The 16,115-nt window shown below is 33.7% G+C and overlaps 3 protein-coding genes and 2 pseudogenes across 6 annotated transcripts; 1 reads left to right on the top strand and 4 right to left on the bottom strand.

The window, feature by feature from the left end:
• Window positions 1-121: 121 nt before the first annotated feature.
• Window positions 122-3,006, bottom strand: LOC111311465 (Glutaredoxin family protein). Of its 2 annotated transcripts, XM_089751031.1 has the most exons (2): window positions 991-3,006; window positions 122-275 (listed from the first exon to the last, which is right to left on the bottom strand). In XM_089751031.1, exons 1-2 carry the CDS (start codon window positions 2,148-2,150, stop codon window positions 122-124), a joined length of 1,314 nt encoding a protein of 437 aa, XP_089607157.1. In that variant the 5' UTR covers window positions 2,151-3,006. The 2 variants fall into 2 exon arrangements, with proteins under 2 accessions (XP_089607157.1, XP_022766597.2); XM_022910862.2 differs by lacking the exon at window positions 122-275 and having other exon boundaries at window positions 473-2,994.
• Window positions 3,007-5,075: 2,069 nt separating this feature from the next.
• On the top strand, window positions 5,076-7,865 carry LOC111312957 (wall-associated receptor kinase 2-like; annotated as a pseudogene). Its single transcript, XR_016331166.1, has 3 exons — window positions 5,076-6,092; window positions 6,354-6,464; window positions 6,575-7,865. The product of XR_016331166.1 is annotated as a wall-associated receptor kinase 2-like (transcript).
• A 412-nt stretch (window positions 7,866-8,277) lies between these two features.
• On the bottom strand, window positions 8,278-10,146 carry LOC111310879 (uncharacterized). Its single transcript, XM_022910255.2, has 2 exons — window positions 9,811-10,146; window positions 8,278-8,417 (listed from the first exon to the last, which is right to left on the bottom strand). Exon 1 carries the CDS (start codon window positions 10,002-10,004, stop codon window positions 9,858-9,860), a length of 147 nt encoding a protein of 48 aa, XP_022765990.1. The 5' UTR covers window positions 10,005-10,146; the 3' UTR covers window positions 8,278-8,417; window positions 9,811-9,857.
• Window positions 10,147-11,203: 1,057 nt separating this feature from the next.
• On the bottom strand, window positions 11,204-14,441 carry LOC111311464 (uncharacterized). 2 transcript variants are annotated; one of them, XM_022910860.2, is made up of 6 exons: window positions 14,254-14,441; window positions 14,091-14,159; window positions 13,624-13,721; window positions 12,966-13,065; window positions 12,222-12,404; window positions 11,204-11,518 (listed from the first exon to the last, which is right to left on the bottom strand). In XM_022910860.2, the coding sequence occupies exons 2-6, from the start codon at window positions 14,145-14,147 to the stop codon at window positions 11,396-11,398; spliced, it is 561 nt and encodes a 186-aa protein (XP_022766595.1). In that variant the 5' UTR covers window positions 14,148-14,159; window positions 14,254-14,441; the 3' UTR covers window positions 11,204-11,395. The 2 variants fall into 2 exon arrangements, with proteins under 2 accessions (XP_022766595.1, XP_022766596.1); XM_022910861.2 differs by having other exon boundaries at window positions 14,091-14,175; window positions 14,254-14,437.
• A 552-nt stretch (window positions 14,442-14,993) lies between these two features.
• LOC111312956 (putative wall-associated receptor kinase-like 16 pseudogene) lies at window positions 14,994-16,113 on the bottom strand (annotated as a pseudogene).
• Between the last annotated feature and the right edge of the window lie 2 nt (window positions 16,114-16,115).

The following is a 16,115-nucleotide window of genomic DNA, read 5'->3' as shown; positions in this document are numbered from 1 at the left end:
CGGAACGAGGGGTGATGCAGATGGCATTGGCAGATGTTGTAGTTTTGGATTTAAAATCTTAGTCCAAGCCGAAGCCAAGAACGAACCAGGCTAAGGGCCTTGATGAATGGCCCAAACCCATTCATTGAATGCAGCGCACATGCGCGATTAATTTTATGATTGTGGGGGACGCATCCGACTGTCCACTGTTTCGATTTTCTGACCTGCCTTGATCATTACTCCTTTGCTGCATTTCACTCTTGATACATAATGCCACCCTGCTTCCTACCTGTACTCTGCAACGAACAGAATTCAGACCCCCATCGTTGCTTTGCCAACCATGCTAAGTAATATATTTGGCTGCTTTCAACAGGACAACAGCATCCTCAGATGAATTGGCAAGAACTAATTTTTAGTTTTGCTTATATGTCAGACTACAATTCACTGGCTTATAATGAGGTTCATTCATCAGCTTTGCTAATTATCTATGTGCTTCTAGCTTCCGTTGAGACCTCTTTCTACAAATATTCGTAATGAAGACATGTGTGAATTTGAAATTAGCCAAGTTTAAACCTGTTAACAGGTTTAGACCTGGTTGAGATACACTAAAAATTATGGCACCAAAATGAAACATTTGAAACTGGTGTGAAATTGCAACTAAATCAAGTAGGTGATGAATTAACTTTCTCACAACTAACATACAAACAGACACACAAGAATTAAGTGTTACAGTTATATTCATACAAGACATACATACATATGCTTCACAAACTTCAATAATTGGATCATGAGCATCGAAACTGTCATTTTTTTTTATTTCATACAGCTCAATGTAGGCAGACCATAAAGAAACTAGTACCAAACAAAACCCTACTACAAATAGCAATTCGAGGAATTAGTCAAACCAGAAACATTCTTTTTTATCAACTTCAATCACAAATAAAGTATAAAAAGTATGCATCCCCCAATTAGCATTGGCTAATTAGTTATCATAAGCAACAAATAGGACACCTTATTAACCCGTTCTCATTGCATTCTGGGCACCTTCTCAACTTTGCTTCATCTTCCTCAAACACCTTTCTGCTTCCATTACAGTTAGGACACGGCACAAACCTTGCATCCCCACAACCTTCACAAACGATTCTAGGATCTCTAACTGGAAATCCCTCCAAAAGCTTTGCCAATTCTCCACTCTCATTAAGCTGTTTAATCTCTTCTACCCCACCAACATGCTTTCCCCTGATGAACACTTGTGGCAAACAAATCACTTTCCCTCCAAGTAGACTTTGCAACTCGTTTCTATACATAGAGTCCATTGAGATGTCCCTCTCATCTACTGGCACTCTAAATCCCCTAAAAATCATTCTAACTGAACAACAATCCTCATAAGTCTTTCTTATTCCTCTTAAACTTGTAAAATATAATACAATTCTGTTTTCGGTTCTTGGCACTCTAAACCAACTATCAGATAATGAAGAACATGAAGGACTAGAGCCCACAGATATCGTACTTCTGGACTCATTGCTTCCTAACTGCCTGGAAGATAAGGCTCGTCTGTAACTTGAAACCACATTTGGGTCAAGTTTTGATAACAATGATTCTTCAGATAAATGTTTCCATAATGGCTTTGTCAATGATGGCTTAGTAGGTTTATCATCCTCACATGTCTTTACAGGCACATCAAGATCCTTGCAGCTAAAGGTGTTAGATTTTGATGAAAGCTCCTTGGTACGAGTATTAACAAAAGAATTAGGCTTACCCAGATCAAAATCGCAGTCATCATCAAGCCCATCCATGAGCTCCCAAGTGTTGATGACAGAATCTGGAGACAATGACTCCTTTTCCTGAACCGGTGAGTCCTTCTGTTGTTGCGGTTGATTTAGTTGATGATCAGAGAAATCCCGACTTTTCATTTCAGATGCTTTTGTGTCAATGGCTAGGAGAGAGCCATATGTAGTAGATGTTAAAGAGACAAGGTGGTGGGTATCGCCTTTCCTCAGTGGTGGGTGGTGAACAAGAGGAGTGGACAGTGAAAGAGCTCTAGGAACTGGTGGTGATGAAGAATGTGAAGAAACCATGGATTCTAGAGAAGAGCAAGAATATGGATCTTCTGGAGAATTATGGCTTTTGGCGAAAAGAGTAGCGTTGGGTCTTGAAGCGGAGCAGCCCATGACTGAAGAATCTTTACCTTCTCCCACACTACAGACTTTTCTTTTGCCTTTTCTATGTTAATCAGCTGATGCTTTTTGGACCATGGGGTTGGAGTTTATGGCTTAAAGAGAAGGCTTTTCTTTTTCTTTCTAGTTCTGCTTTTGGACGGAGAAAGAAAGGGAAATGGAGAAAGGGAATTCTAGCGGTAGATTGGGTACGTTTCTGAAGGCTTAGAGGGAAAGGCAGAGAAAGAGAGAGAATGGTCTTGGTGGGAAAGAGCTGTCAAGAGAGTTGAGAGTGGGAGATGGTGATATTAATGCAGTTTGGAAGCAGAAACAAAAGGCGGTTTTGTTTTTAAACTTTGAATTGATATAATGATGATAATTTGATGTACCAATACTTTAGCAGTTTGCAGAAGACAGCAGATGAAGTTCGGATTGAGACAAACACTCTCCTGCTAGATTTGGAGTTCTTTTAAGTTAATTTTATGAAATTAAACACTGTTTCTTAGCTCAGACTTGGTAATTTGGGAAACTTACAAGGATGAATGAGGTAATTTTCCATGTTACCATATACTATTTTTTTGATGGCATGTCACAATCTCTTGTTTGGTTATTGTACTCAACTAGATCTTGGCCATGTGAATCCATTAAAGCATATCTTGATACTGAGGAAAGCCAATCGCTTTCACTGTCAGCCTCGTTGTGTTTTCTGCATCATCATTTCTTCCTAAGATTTTTTTTTTCCTTTTCTTCATAATTTTTGCGAGATTTAATCCCATTTACACAAAAACATAGTCCATTAACAACAGGTTTTGCTAACAAGTGTACAAAGGTACTTGTTTTAGTATTATTTACAAAAATATTTTCATATTGAATATAGTAATATAATTTCATATTTCCATTAAGCACTTGTTTCAACTTTTTGGGTTTTAAATTTTGTTTATAAAGTAGATGGGCATATGTACCTGAGGCAGAAGCAAAAAGGGTAATTGCCCAGGAGAATACAATTATTCATGGCATTTTACTAATGGGTAGGCCCAACAAGACATTGCTTTTAAACTAAAACCATGCTCCAAGCTGGAAGATTTCAACACCCAAGGCCCAAGCCCAAGTGATGTTGCAAGAAATCCATCATGCAATGCAAGTAACGGCTTGATTAAATTCACAATAATATTTCTAATTCTCATGAAAAGTAATAATAATAAATAAATATGTTAACAGAAAATATAATTCAGCATTTTAAGTTACATTTATAAAGATTAATTTTATATCTTAATCATTTTAATAATCAAATCGATGAATTTTACTATGTTAAAATATGTCTGTCAACTGCAAGCTACGACCCAGTAGGTGTGTAAAAAGGGGAATACTAAGGGCACTCAACTTTGTCAGCCGCTGTTTGGCACCCGTTTTCTCAAAAAGCCACGTTATGCTATTTTTTTTTTTTTTAAAGTTACAACCGGAAACTTTGTTTAGCAAGTTGTTAACTTGCTAAATGATATTTACCCTTCTGTCAATGAAAATATACGATAGTATAAAGACAGAATTATGCAAAGAGGTAGCTTTGTAGGATAAATAAAGAGAATTTTATTCTTCTTGGACTTAGAGATAACATATATTTATACAAATTTTTTTTCTTTTATCGTATATATTTTTTATTGGCATATCTCCTTTTTATTTTATACTAAATTCATTACAAATTCATTTTTTATTTAATTGAATAAAGATAGCATATAAAATTTATATAAAGATAACGAATAATAACAAATAACTCATTTAAATCTCTTTTCATAATATATACCGTTCTCATAAATGATGATCCCATAAAAAATTCAATCATGATGTTGAAATAAAAATTCTCTATTCTAGTTCAATTATGTTTAATTATATGTGAAATATGTTTTTTAGACTCTTTCAAAAATTTTAAAACAAGATAATGGCACATCAAATTTTATTTTTATCAACATCAATTTTAATATCAATTTTATATTAATTTTGAGTTATTTTTGAATTAAATCTACTTTTTTTAAATTACTTTTGATAAATTAAAAAGAATCTTATATTTATTTTATTAAAATTACTTTAAATCAAATCAATTACTTTATATTTAATCATAGATCCAATATCATTATTAAGGTTCTATTAGGGTACTATTTATTTATTTTTTCATTGTATAAATTTATAACTCTTTCGAGAAAGTATAGAGTCACCCGACTTTTCTAAAAAGCTCACCTTTTGTAAGAAATTTTTTTTTATAAAATATGTTTAGTTAAAACCTCTACTCTTTTTTAGTAATTATTTTCTCATTCTTCAATAGTTAGGTTTATAATCAGAAACAATTTTTTTTTATATCATGATTTACAATAATACAAATTAAATATACTTTACAATTACTATAATATCGTAGATCTTTTATATCAAAAAATTTTATAAAATTATTAAATAAATTATTGATTTACCAAGTCAAAAAAAAGTTATTTTATCAAAACTTTATTAAAATAAATTATTATAGTGAAAGACATATTTTCATAAAAATCAAACTATCAATTCGACGTTATATCAAGAGAATGCTTAATCTTGAATACTGATTAAAATATGCTAATTATATATCTAAATTATAAATTATTTATGTTTAATATTTTCTTGATGTAAGCAATTGACGCTAGTTAATTGCAATCAAAATTACAATTACGATCAAACCATACTTCTAGAAAAAAACAAAAAAATGAAACCAATAGTCAACAACTAAAAAACAAATGTAAAATTGGGTGAAACTCACACTTGGTGACAAAGAACTGTCATTTTCATCATACACTTACGCAATATATAAGTTTTTAAAATTCTATTATAACTTACACAAAGTTTAATATCTTTCACATGAATCCTTAAAATAAGAAGTGAGTGTGTGAAATGATTGTATAAGATGAGTGGCTGTAGAGCACTGTCATAACATTATATATTATCTTGTATCAGTTGCTTATAATTAATCATTTGATATTTCTCAACCATAAAAGAAAGGCATGTTTTCGTTAAAGCATCCTTTGCTGAAGCTCCAATGGCTCGTCTTGGCAACATCTATGGTATCAGCTTTAGTAGCTGTGGAAGGACAACCCAAGGCGCCTAATCACTGCAGTTCCAGTTGTGAGCATCTTAAAATTCCTTACCCTTTTGGCGTAGCAAAGGGATTCTATCAAAAGGGATTTCGCATTACTTGCAACAATTCCAAAAACCCAGCAAAAGCATTTTTAGGTTCTACAAAATATGAGGTTGTAAACATTTCTATAGCTGAAAATCAGGTACGAGTAAGGAATTCTGTCCCTGCATCTGTGGCTCATACCTGCTTGCAACTCAATTGATCTGAAACTGATGGACAGACAACCATGATTAATTTGACTGATAGTCTGATACTCCATTCGCACTGTCTCAAAACAAGTTCATTGTCACTGGATGTAACTCTGTGGGCACGATCATGCTTGGAAAGAGAGAGTTTTTAAGTGCGTGCATCTCTTTGTGTCACAGGAAGCGCGAGGATAGGACCAACGGATCTTGCTCTGGGATTGGGTGCTGCCAGGTCACTATTCCTAATCGTCTTAAATTAGTTGAAACGTATGTGAATAACTTTTTCACCAATGAATCAGAAACAAAGGAAGTGCTTAATGAAACAAAGATCTCGGTGCCCTATCGTTGTGGATCTGCTTTCTTAGTGGGCCAATACAACTATAGTTTCGAGGCATTTGATCTTGATGATGATCATAAACTTTTGACTAAGATACAGCATTCTACTGTGGTATTGGACTGTGAGCAACCACACTTGCGAAGAATCTCAAAGAGACTTGCTCACTTATGCTTGCTGGGGGAATAGCCACCGTGTGGATTACAAAGTAGAGGGTAGTCAAGGCTATAGCTGCAGTTGCAACAAAGGTTACCAAGGGAACCCTTATCGTAGTCAGGGATGCCAAGGTATGGCTTGCTTATTATTCCGTATATGCTACTCAATTCTTTCATCACCCTTGTTTAACATCGTCTATAATTAATCTTTTTAATATTCTAAATGCTGTTGAAGTTTGAGCATATAACCAGTACATCATGTTTCTGTAAATTTTTTTTTTTTTAATTTCCACTATAAATTAATGCTCATGTTTTCCCCATAATACTACCATATACAAGTCAGTAACCTATATATATATATATACTGATGTCATTTGTTTTATTTGGGGAAAGACATCGATGAGTGCATTAACAATCCGTGTGAAGGCAATCATAAGTGTATTAATACACCAGGAAGTTATCATTGCAAGCAATTTCTTTCTCAGCTGCTCCTGCTTGTTCTAGGTAACTATATAACTCAACACACCGTTTTGCTTTATTTCTTTTTTGTTTCTTTTCGAGGAAGAGCTCTTAATATATATATATATATATATATATATGATTAATTCATGCAGCTTTCGTCAGTGTTTTGGTTCTGCTTCTGTTAGTCTTTTCCATATACTTCTTCTTGAAGAGAAGAAAACTAATCAAGCTCAGAGAAAAGTTCTTTCTTGAAAACGGGGGACTATTATTGCAGCAGAAAAATCCTTTCCGTCAAAGTGCTGTTGAGACAACAAAAATTTTCACGGCCAAGGAGTTGGCAAAGGCTACCGACAATTATTCTAAGAGTCGAATCCTCGGCCAAGGAGGGAATGGAACAGTCTATAAAGGTATCATAGGAGACAATCAAATAGTTGCTGTCAAGAAGTTGAAAATAGAGGCTCGTTCCCAAATTGAACAATTTATCAATGAAGTTGTTGTTGTTAGCCAAATCAACCACCGAAACGTAGTCAAGCTCTTGGGATGTTGTTTGGAGACTGAAGTCCCTTTACTGGTCTACGAATTTGTCCCCAGTGGAAGCCTTCACTATCACATTCACAATTCCGAGAAGGCAGGCTCAATCTCCTGGGACATCCGTCTAAGCATCGCCACAGAAACTGCTAGCGCACTTGCTTACCTTCACTCTGCAGCCTCGATTCCAATCATCCATCAAGATGTCAAATCTGCCAACATTTTACTCGATGAAAATTACATTGCCAAAGTGTCAGATTTCGGCGCTTCAAGGTTGATTCCCATCGATAAAACTCAAATAACTACATTAGTCCAAGGTACATTTGGTTACTTGGACCCCCAATATTTCCAGACAAGCAAGTTGACAGAAAAGAGTGATGTTTACAGCTATGGGGTTGTGTTAGTGGAACTACTCACTGGCGAGATGCCAGTATCTTTTGCAAGACCAGAGCCTGAAAGAAACCTTTCTTCTTACTTCATTTTATCAATGCAACAGGATCGTCTCCTCCAGATCCTAGAGCCCGAACTTGCAAACGAGGAGAATAGAGAAGAACTGATAGCTGTTGCCCACCTGGCTATGAGATGTCTGATGTTGAGGGGGGATAAAGACCTTCAATGAAAGAAGTGCTTATAGAGCTGATAGAGTTGAGAAAACTTGAGAAACATCCATGGGGTCAAGCTAACTGTGAGCAGGCTTTGAGCTTGTTACATGAACAAGCAGAATTATACCCGACTCAGAGTTCATCATCAAATACTAAAGACAGTGGCACGCCGACAAACCTGTCACTTTCATTAGACACCCCAGGATGATGAGCATCCACAAGATATAGATTTTTTGTACGTTCTGTTTGCTTTGTATAATTTGGTGAACCTATATTATTTTTTATGATACCTAAACCTTGTTGTTGTTGTCTACGGAGTTTGCTTAAGTGTTTCAGACTTAACCATTTGGTATTAATTATTTAAGACAAGTTCATAAAGGTTTCTAACAAGTTTATAGCAATTGGTAGGCATTTTCATAAGAATACTATTACATATATATATATGGTTGCATCAAATATAGCAACACAAACGTAATGGTAGTTGGATTAATCCTAATACCAATTAACAGAATACTCACATTATCAAAACACAGTAGTATAAGTAAGATGTGAAGCTGACCACCTTCCATCAATGCCACAAAACCTGAAGAAATATTGTGTTTCTGTACAATGTAAGACGTTCATACCTCCAGTAGTCCTATCAAAGAAAAAGGCCAAACCATGCAGCTTTCTGCTACAGCCGGACTAACATTACGAAACTGAATTGATACTTTTCAACATACTGGAAATAAGAAAACCGATAATCTAGATGTACAAGCCACAGCAACCAGTGAAATTAAATATGGGTTTTTCCATTTGGATCCCCAGTTTCCTTGTCCAACTCTCCATTCCCTATAGAACTTCTAATTCATCTTGTTGGTTTGTCCTGCAAAAGATATAAATAAGAATGTTATCTTTTAGACCAAGATAGTTGTAAAACTCGAAGCAAATACAAATCTTCATACCACAATGAAAACAATTAACAAAAACAACATTTAGGACATTAAATTCGTTCATCTAGTTTCTTCCATTTAGTTTCAATTAATTCATTGATTGAGAATAAATCCAATTCATCAAGGTCAGTCCCATCACAATAAGTACATTTAAGCCACACATGCCTTGAATTTTTTAATTTGTACAGTCTTAACCAGAAAACAGCCAGTGGTAATGAGCAACTCAATTTGTTACAAGCTTACATAAGAATGTAGAGCAGTACTTATATAATAATATATACTAACAGGGTAACTTAAAATGGGTATTATTAGAGAGCTTATCCATCATAAACCAACAGCAATTACTCAACAAACTAAAAAATAGCCCAAGGAAACCATGGCTGATTTAGACTATGCATCAGACAGAAACTTCAGCCCATAATACATTACCTAGATTGTACAACTAGGATGACAAACCATTAGATCTAAGAAACATCAGATTAGCAGATAACTCAAGAAAAAAATGAAAGATTACTAGAATCTTGCAGCTAGATAACAGCTGACAAATAAATCTACAAAATTAGATAGATATGTTAGCTTCCTACAGGTGTAGTTTGAAAGTTTCAAATATGTAATATTTGGACAAAAAAAAAGGATCGGTCAAGAATCATTTTCATTGGTGAGCAATAAACTTGTCTAACTTTATGATATTAGGAATAGTAAATGAAAGCTGTTTAAGCATCTCAAAAGGGGTTTCTTTTATATACTTCTATGCAAAATGAAAGCTATCAGTGATCAGCATTCTAGTATATCTCTGGTGCGAATTTCAGAATCAATACCTTTGCAGTCGGATTGCACACAATTTGCCACGGATGGGGACACATCCCAACCTTATCTCGAACTCTATCCATTTCTATCCCCACTATATCCTCTATAGTTTATTTATTAATTAAATTTGTAAGTTTCCCAGGCTGAATCAAGCAGATAATTTAGTCACAAATTATGCTTCAAAATTTTATATAGTTAGAAACAAAACTGAATGGATTAAATGGGACGAAATGAACGAAGTTTTCTTCAACATACAAACTATCAGCAGAATAACAGTATAATTATAAAAACTAAGTAGTATTTCAGCATCTCATGAAGAATATAAGCACGGAAGAAACCAGAGCAACAATCAAATAAGGATAAATAGAATATTCAACTCTTATAGCAGACAAAGATTTTCAGAACTAAGAAAAAACAAAAAAAGAACAACCTTTTGATTCTTATCTTGATTACGCATAAGAAAGAAGGAGAACAAGAAGAAAAGAAGTATAATTTGTGAGAATTAGGAAGGAAACAAACCAGAGAAGTGGGTTTGATTGAAAAAGGAAGAAACAGAAAAGGTGAACTTAGCCAACATGGAAGGGACCAATATCACCACTCCTGAGAGAAGCAGCAACTTCATCAGCAATTGTCAAGCAAGAAGAAACCCATCCACTCAGAGCTATCCACACCATCTTTGCCATCCATAGAGTCATGCCCCAAGGCATTGCCATTTCCCTTTTTTTTTTTTTTTTTCTTGTGCTTTTCCTTCTGCTTCTTGCTCTGTGTACTCAACAAATAATTATTCTTTTTGTCATTTTTAAAGGAAACCCATTTTGAGGATCAATCAACTCTTTTGATGAAAGAAATACAGAAGGTTGAACAATCAACTTGAGGTGAAGTGAAAGTAAACGGCAAGACTTTGATGTTGTGCCTATCTTTCATTTCTTTTGTACTTTTTCCCTGTGAATGACTCCGTCGGTTGGGGGATTGATTTTCTGATTTTCAGTTGAGACTTGAGACGCACTAACGAATGCAATCTCGCCACCAATAAATGTTTTTCATTTTTCATTTTTTTGTTTTTGGCCTTTCAATAAATGTTTATTCTAATTGACTTATGTATTTTTATGAAATATTATTTTATATATTTTAGGAGTTTTAAATTTTACAAGCATTGTTTTATTATATTAGTTCATTTTTTTTGAAGTTGATTAATTTATTTTTTTAAATACGCTCTATTACCAGCATGAATTAATTTTATAATCTTATTAGAAATTTTATAGATAGTAAATAAAATAATTTTTTATTTTTATTTCAAATATTTGATATGACATGATGTATAAATATTTAATATATTTAAGGTTGTTTTTTTTGCCAATGGCAAATTTAAAGATAAATTTATCAATGCAAAGATAAATTAATTAATTTTCAAAATAAAATATTCATAGTACAATAAAATTAATAAATTATTTCACATCTAAAAAATAAAATAAACGTATCTAAACAAATAGTATTTCTTATTTTATTTCACACAACCAAACATAGATAAGTTTTTTTTTTATGTGTAGTAAGAAGTTGGATTATAAACGTAGATAATTTTTTCTTTTCTATCCATAAATGATGTATAAATCTTCCAATTTATTTAAGATTGCAATTCGAAATCGGAAAGTTAAATCGCAAATCTTAAACTGATGTCATTTTCTTTAAAAAAAATCATTTAAAAAAGAATTAACTCGGACTACGTAATATAAAAGTGATATCTTTTCATTTTTAAAATTTCTTCTCTCTCCCCCGCCATCTTATTTTAGAATTCGAGATTTTTAAGTATGAATTTCACATTCGTTTTTTTTTTCATTCAAAATTTTAAAATGGTAATTAGGAATTTGTGTGTTTTTCCTATGAAGTTTAAGAATGCAGTGTAGGGGTTATAGCATTTATAAATTCGGAATATAGATAATATAAACCCTAAATGGAAGATCAATGAAGGTACAAGATGACATGCAAAACGTACATCAGGGGAAATGTTGTTAAACTCCTATTCTTCGTGAAGGCATTGAAGAGTAAAATACGAAAAATAAATTACTGTCAAGTGTGCATTGTCACTAAGAGATCATGTCTCTGCATATTACTCATCGTCCTTGTAAGGGTACTCTTCTGGAACTTGCTTCAAAAGTTTCACCTGCAACTCATACGCATCATCTCCTCTAAGCATATCACGTATCCAGGTGACTTCAGTCTTCATTGACACCTGAACAAATGAAGGAATTGCATGGTGAAGAAAATAACAAAGACGATATTGATAGCTTCACTTCAGGCTTTGGCATTAGAAGATAATAAGGCAGCTAAGGTTCGACCAATGACATTAAACAATAATCTGGATCCATATATCAGAAACTTGAAATACCATAACACTTTGAATATAAAAAAAATAGGTTGAACTTTTGTACAACACAAGATAAATTCTTCAAGGCAAAGGTTAAACTGTTGGTAAACATAGAATACCTTTTATCCCAATTGAATTGCAAGTAATTAGAAATGATTTACAGCATATAATACTGAACAAATTCATCACTTTCATTCATGATTATGAAAAAACGATTTAATAATAACTTTACAATAGATAATCACATAGTTCTATCTCTCTAGAGATCATGATGAAAGGGGTGAAATGTTTTTAATGTCCTATTAATAGTCATAATGAAATAACATATGGCTAGCATTACCAACCTAACCTTGATAACTTAGATCACACTTCATGAATGAAAAGTGGTACTGAGATTGAGAACATCAATGTACTTTTACAATAGCCACTGCATGATTGACAGTGGCTGACAAAGATCAAAGATGTTTAATACTTCAAATGCCATTGTATTGAACCCACCAAAGGTAAAAAAGGACCACAGTCTTGCAACTATAAAATAGAAGGGGATCAAAGATGTCTTTACACTCACCATCTCTAGGGCTCCTCTTATGACTCCACTTAAGATGTTGCAATAGTAGAGACCTTGACACGTATCAGGCAGCTCTACAAAGTCTACAAGGGGATTATCCTCCAAAACAATGCTGCAACAGGTCCCATCAGCATCCCAGTTCGTAACAGATGCAGTGACCCCAAGGAACATTTTGAAACCCACCTATATAGAAACTTCATTAGGGCTAACAAGAGTTGGGGCCTAATTCATACTTGTTAAAAACAGAACTAAGATGATATTTTAAATGGCTTCGGCACAAATAAATCCAGCAAACATTTCTAAACTAGGCAATGTACAAATAATAATCATAAATCTTTCAAAAGCTCACATTTGTTCATTAAAAGATAAATGATCCATCTCAAAAGGAGAAAAAGGAAAAAAATTAAAGGCATCCTTATGTGTTCATGAAAATGCATATGAACAATCATATATCATTTCATGCACATGTTATTGCCTTCTTTCAGTTAGCAATTTAGATTCCACAGGACAAGTATTAACATACCATCATACATAACAGTCTACTAAAATGAATAGCCAATAATTTAGATCTACTTGAATGAAGAAAATAAATTAGTGGTGCAGCTGACATGCTGTAAAATATGCCCTACTCCGACTAGCATTTTATGAACAGAAGATCAGAGAGCAATTAAGGAACAGATGAAAGAAAATTCGAATCATTATATATAATATGACCATGAAATAAACCTAACAGTAATAGTAGACCTTTGCAATCACTTCCGCTGTCTCCTTAAAGTCAACACATCTGGACACATTAGATTTTGCCAGAAACTCATCAATTAGTCTAATCCCTATATTATAGCCCCTGCATGGTAATCAAAGAAGTTAAGTAGCATGGATTTTGACATCATGTAATCAACTTCTTTACTAAATTACATAAATAAAAAAAACTATCAATACTAAGAAACGCAAGCAATCCAAAATGCATACAATAATCAAGAATAATAAAGTTAAAAAAAGTTAACTAATAGTGCTTGTGAGCCAACCCTTGATGGCATCAAGTTGAAAGATTGCATGGTAGAAACGAGTGTAAGAGATACACAAAGATGCATGCAGAGATGCGTAGATGCATGGCATACACAAAACACGCAGGCACCCAACTGTTTGTATTGGCATAAGGCTTCTATCATGATAAGAAGATAGCATAGCACTATTCAAATACAGTAGTGATTAATGTGCTCATTCTATATAATAAAAAAAAGAGTCAATCACCAGCGAATCCATATGATCAAATAAAATAACAAGCATCATTCTTTCAGAACAATGACATGAAACCCATCATAAAGCATGCACAGATCACGTGATTATAGTAAATAACTATTGAGTGAAACTAAACAAAGTTTGTCGAAAGGGGAGAGTGTACATTTGATCAAGCTGCTTGTTGACCTCCTCAACCTCCTCCAAGTCAGTAAGCAATTGACGCACAATTGCTCCATAAGTTAAAGTGAATAGTTCTGCATTCTACACCGGTTCAAATTCCACATATCAGTAACATATCAGTTATCAACAGCAACACAATCGGCAGTATAATTTCTGTTTGGTAGCCAAAAACTTTTATACAGGTTCTACAAATCAAACTTAGAACAAACAGATCCCTCAAGTCATAAAATTTCTTCCTTTCTCTCTGAACAGTATGATCCGATGCAGGAAATGAGAACAAATCAAACAAAATTGAACCGTCAAAAATTAAATTTCAGGCATATAAAGGTTTTTCTTTTCTTTTGCAATTTTTCAAACGAGAAACAGGAAATGAAAAGAAATCGAAAGGTTCACCGATTTTCCAAACAGAATGAGAAAAAAATAGAGAATTCTAGTTGTGTTTTTTCTTACCACGCGTTCGACGCTGGCGAAGATCGCATCACCGGATCGAGGAGCCGCGGGAGGCATTTTTCTAGAGATCTAATCACTCAAATTCCTAAACTTAGTTCAAACCTAATTAAGAGAATGTTTACGCGAAATTCAATAATAACTTAAACCCGAAATCACAGAATACCTGGAAGTGCTCAAATGGAGTGAGAAGAAGTGAACAAGAAAGCCTGGGGATGTTGCGGTGACCGGAAGAGGCGGCAAATAAGAACGGCTGTGGCTATGGCAGCTGCAGGTGAAAGAGTGAGTTGTGACGATGAAGAAGTCTTCCTTTTTTTTTTTTTTGCCAATGAAGCGAGTATTTTTCTTTTTTTTTTTTCTTTTGTCCTAGATGTAGTATTAATTTGATCAATTTCATTTTTTAAAAAAAGTAAAACTAGATTTGTCACTAAGGTTAATATTATATTTTATCATTACTTTAATTTAGTTGAATTTTATTAGACATAACCAAATAAACATTTGAACTTTATTCAAAATAAAAATAAGTTAATAATGTTTTATTATATAAAATTATGATTGTGAATTTTTATTTTACTGTAATTAATCCTTGATAATATAAAATACTTTGTAAAAAAATCTTACTTAAATCTCGCCAAAACACAATCTTAATAGAAAAACTTTCCATTTAGATAAAAAATTATAATGCTATATAAATTACTTTTTCTTCTTCATTATAAAGCAGGATTTGCTAGGTCAACCTACAAATGACAAATACTTAAAAAAAAAAAAAATCATTTACTAGTTACTTTTGCATGTGCTCCAAAGTCCAACTGTAGAAAAGCCTTTACTTACCTAGTTACCTTCTTTGAGAGGTTATAAGCGATAAGACATGAGTAGAATTTATTCCAACAACATAATTGTTTTACTCGGTGCAAATATTATTTCTAGCTATGCAACAAAAATTTTAGCTGAAAATTTTGTCACAAAATCTGCTATAAGAATATTCATCGGGGGAAGTCCAATGAAAATGTCGTTGAATTGTGATTGCTATATTGCCTAGTTGGCATGTCACTATGACGATTTACTCTTGATGAACTCTCAGCTGTGTATAAATCCAATGGTTCATCGAGCAAGCCTACAGCCTCCTCATAGTTGACTTGATTCCAACAGTGTTTGTCAATCCCTCTTGACCCTGCAAGCTCTAACACCACTCCTTTCATTGTGGGCCTTTTTTCACCCCTAAATCTGAGACACCTCATTGCAAGATCTGCAACTGCTTTAAGCTGTTCTCTATTCCCTTCGTTTGCAAGCCCAGGCTCAAGAATTTGGGAAAGGTGATCCTGTTGCATTGCTAAAATGAAGTAAGAAGACAGGTTTCTCTGAGCTTCAGGTCTTGCAAATGACACCGGCATTTGTCCTGTTAGTAGTTCCACTAGCACCACTCCAAAGCTATAAACATCACTCTTTTCTGTCAGCTGGCTTGTTTGGAAATACTGTGGATCTACGTACCCAAGTGTTCCTTGAACTAGAGTTGTTATTTGAGTTTGATCAACAGGTATTAACCTTGAAGCTCCAAAATCTGACACTTTTGCAGTGTACTTGTCATCCAATAATATGTTGGAAGACTTAACATCTCGATGAATGATGGGAATTGTAGTCGATTTTCTGATTTTTCTTTAAAATTTTGCCTAATATGGGTTTTTTTTTTTTTTTTGCTGATCTAAACTGCGTCAGCTTAAAGGAAATTCTTGATAATGGAGATGGATTTGCTTTCCTTCTGAAACTTCCGAACTCATATCTGTTTAAATTCCATTTTTATGGTGTTCTGGTCATAAAACCCGAATTTTTTTGTTTGATATTTTTTTCTAGATTCTTATTTTTTCCCGCTGTTGAGAAAATTTAGTCAACAAATTGGTTAAGCTGATTTGATTTGCTGAATTATTAGGAAAAAGTGGTTTGCTTTTCTCATTTTTCTTACCATATGTATAGTATGATGTTTAAATTTATTGTTCTTAGCATTTTCAGAGACGTAAGTTTGATTATTCATAC

The sequence above is a fragment of the Durio zibethinus genome, chromosome 1, assembly GCF_047325235.1.
Source record: "Durio zibethinus cultivar Kanyao isolate XHJ-2024 chromosome 1, ASM4732523v1, whole genome shotgun sequence".
NCBI classification, from domain to species: Eukaryota; Viridiplantae; Streptophyta; class Magnoliopsida; order Malvales; family Malvaceae; genus Durio; species Durio zibethinus.
Note: the sequence above shows the minus strand (reverse complement) of the source record. Positions and strands in the feature narration are given on the sequence as shown.

Coding starts and splice junctions, on each gene's coding strand:
- LOC111311465 (XM_089751031.1), bottom strand. CDS start 2,150: ATGGGCTGCTCCGCTTCAAGACCCAACGCTACTCTTTTCGCCAAAAGC. Junction 276..990: donor AATGAGAACGGGTTAATAAG/GTGTCCTATTTG, acceptor TGTTCGTTGCAG/AGTACAGGTAGGAAGCAGGG.
- LOC111310879 (XM_022910255.2), bottom strand. CDS start 10,004: ATGGCAATGCCTTGGGGCATGACTCTATGGATGGCAAAGATGGTGTGG.
- LOC111311464 (XM_022910860.2), bottom strand. CDS start 14,147: ATGCCTCCCGCGGCTCCTCGATCCGGTGATGCGATCTTCGCCAGCGTC. Junction 13,722..14,090: donor TCGCCAGCGTCGAACGCGTG/GTAAGAAAAAAC, acceptor GAACCGGTGTAG/AATGCAGAACTATTCACTTT. Junction 11,519..12,221: donor TAAGAGGAGCCCTAGAGATG/GTGAGTGTAAAG, acceptor TCATTTGTTCAG/GTGTCAATGAAGACTGAAGT.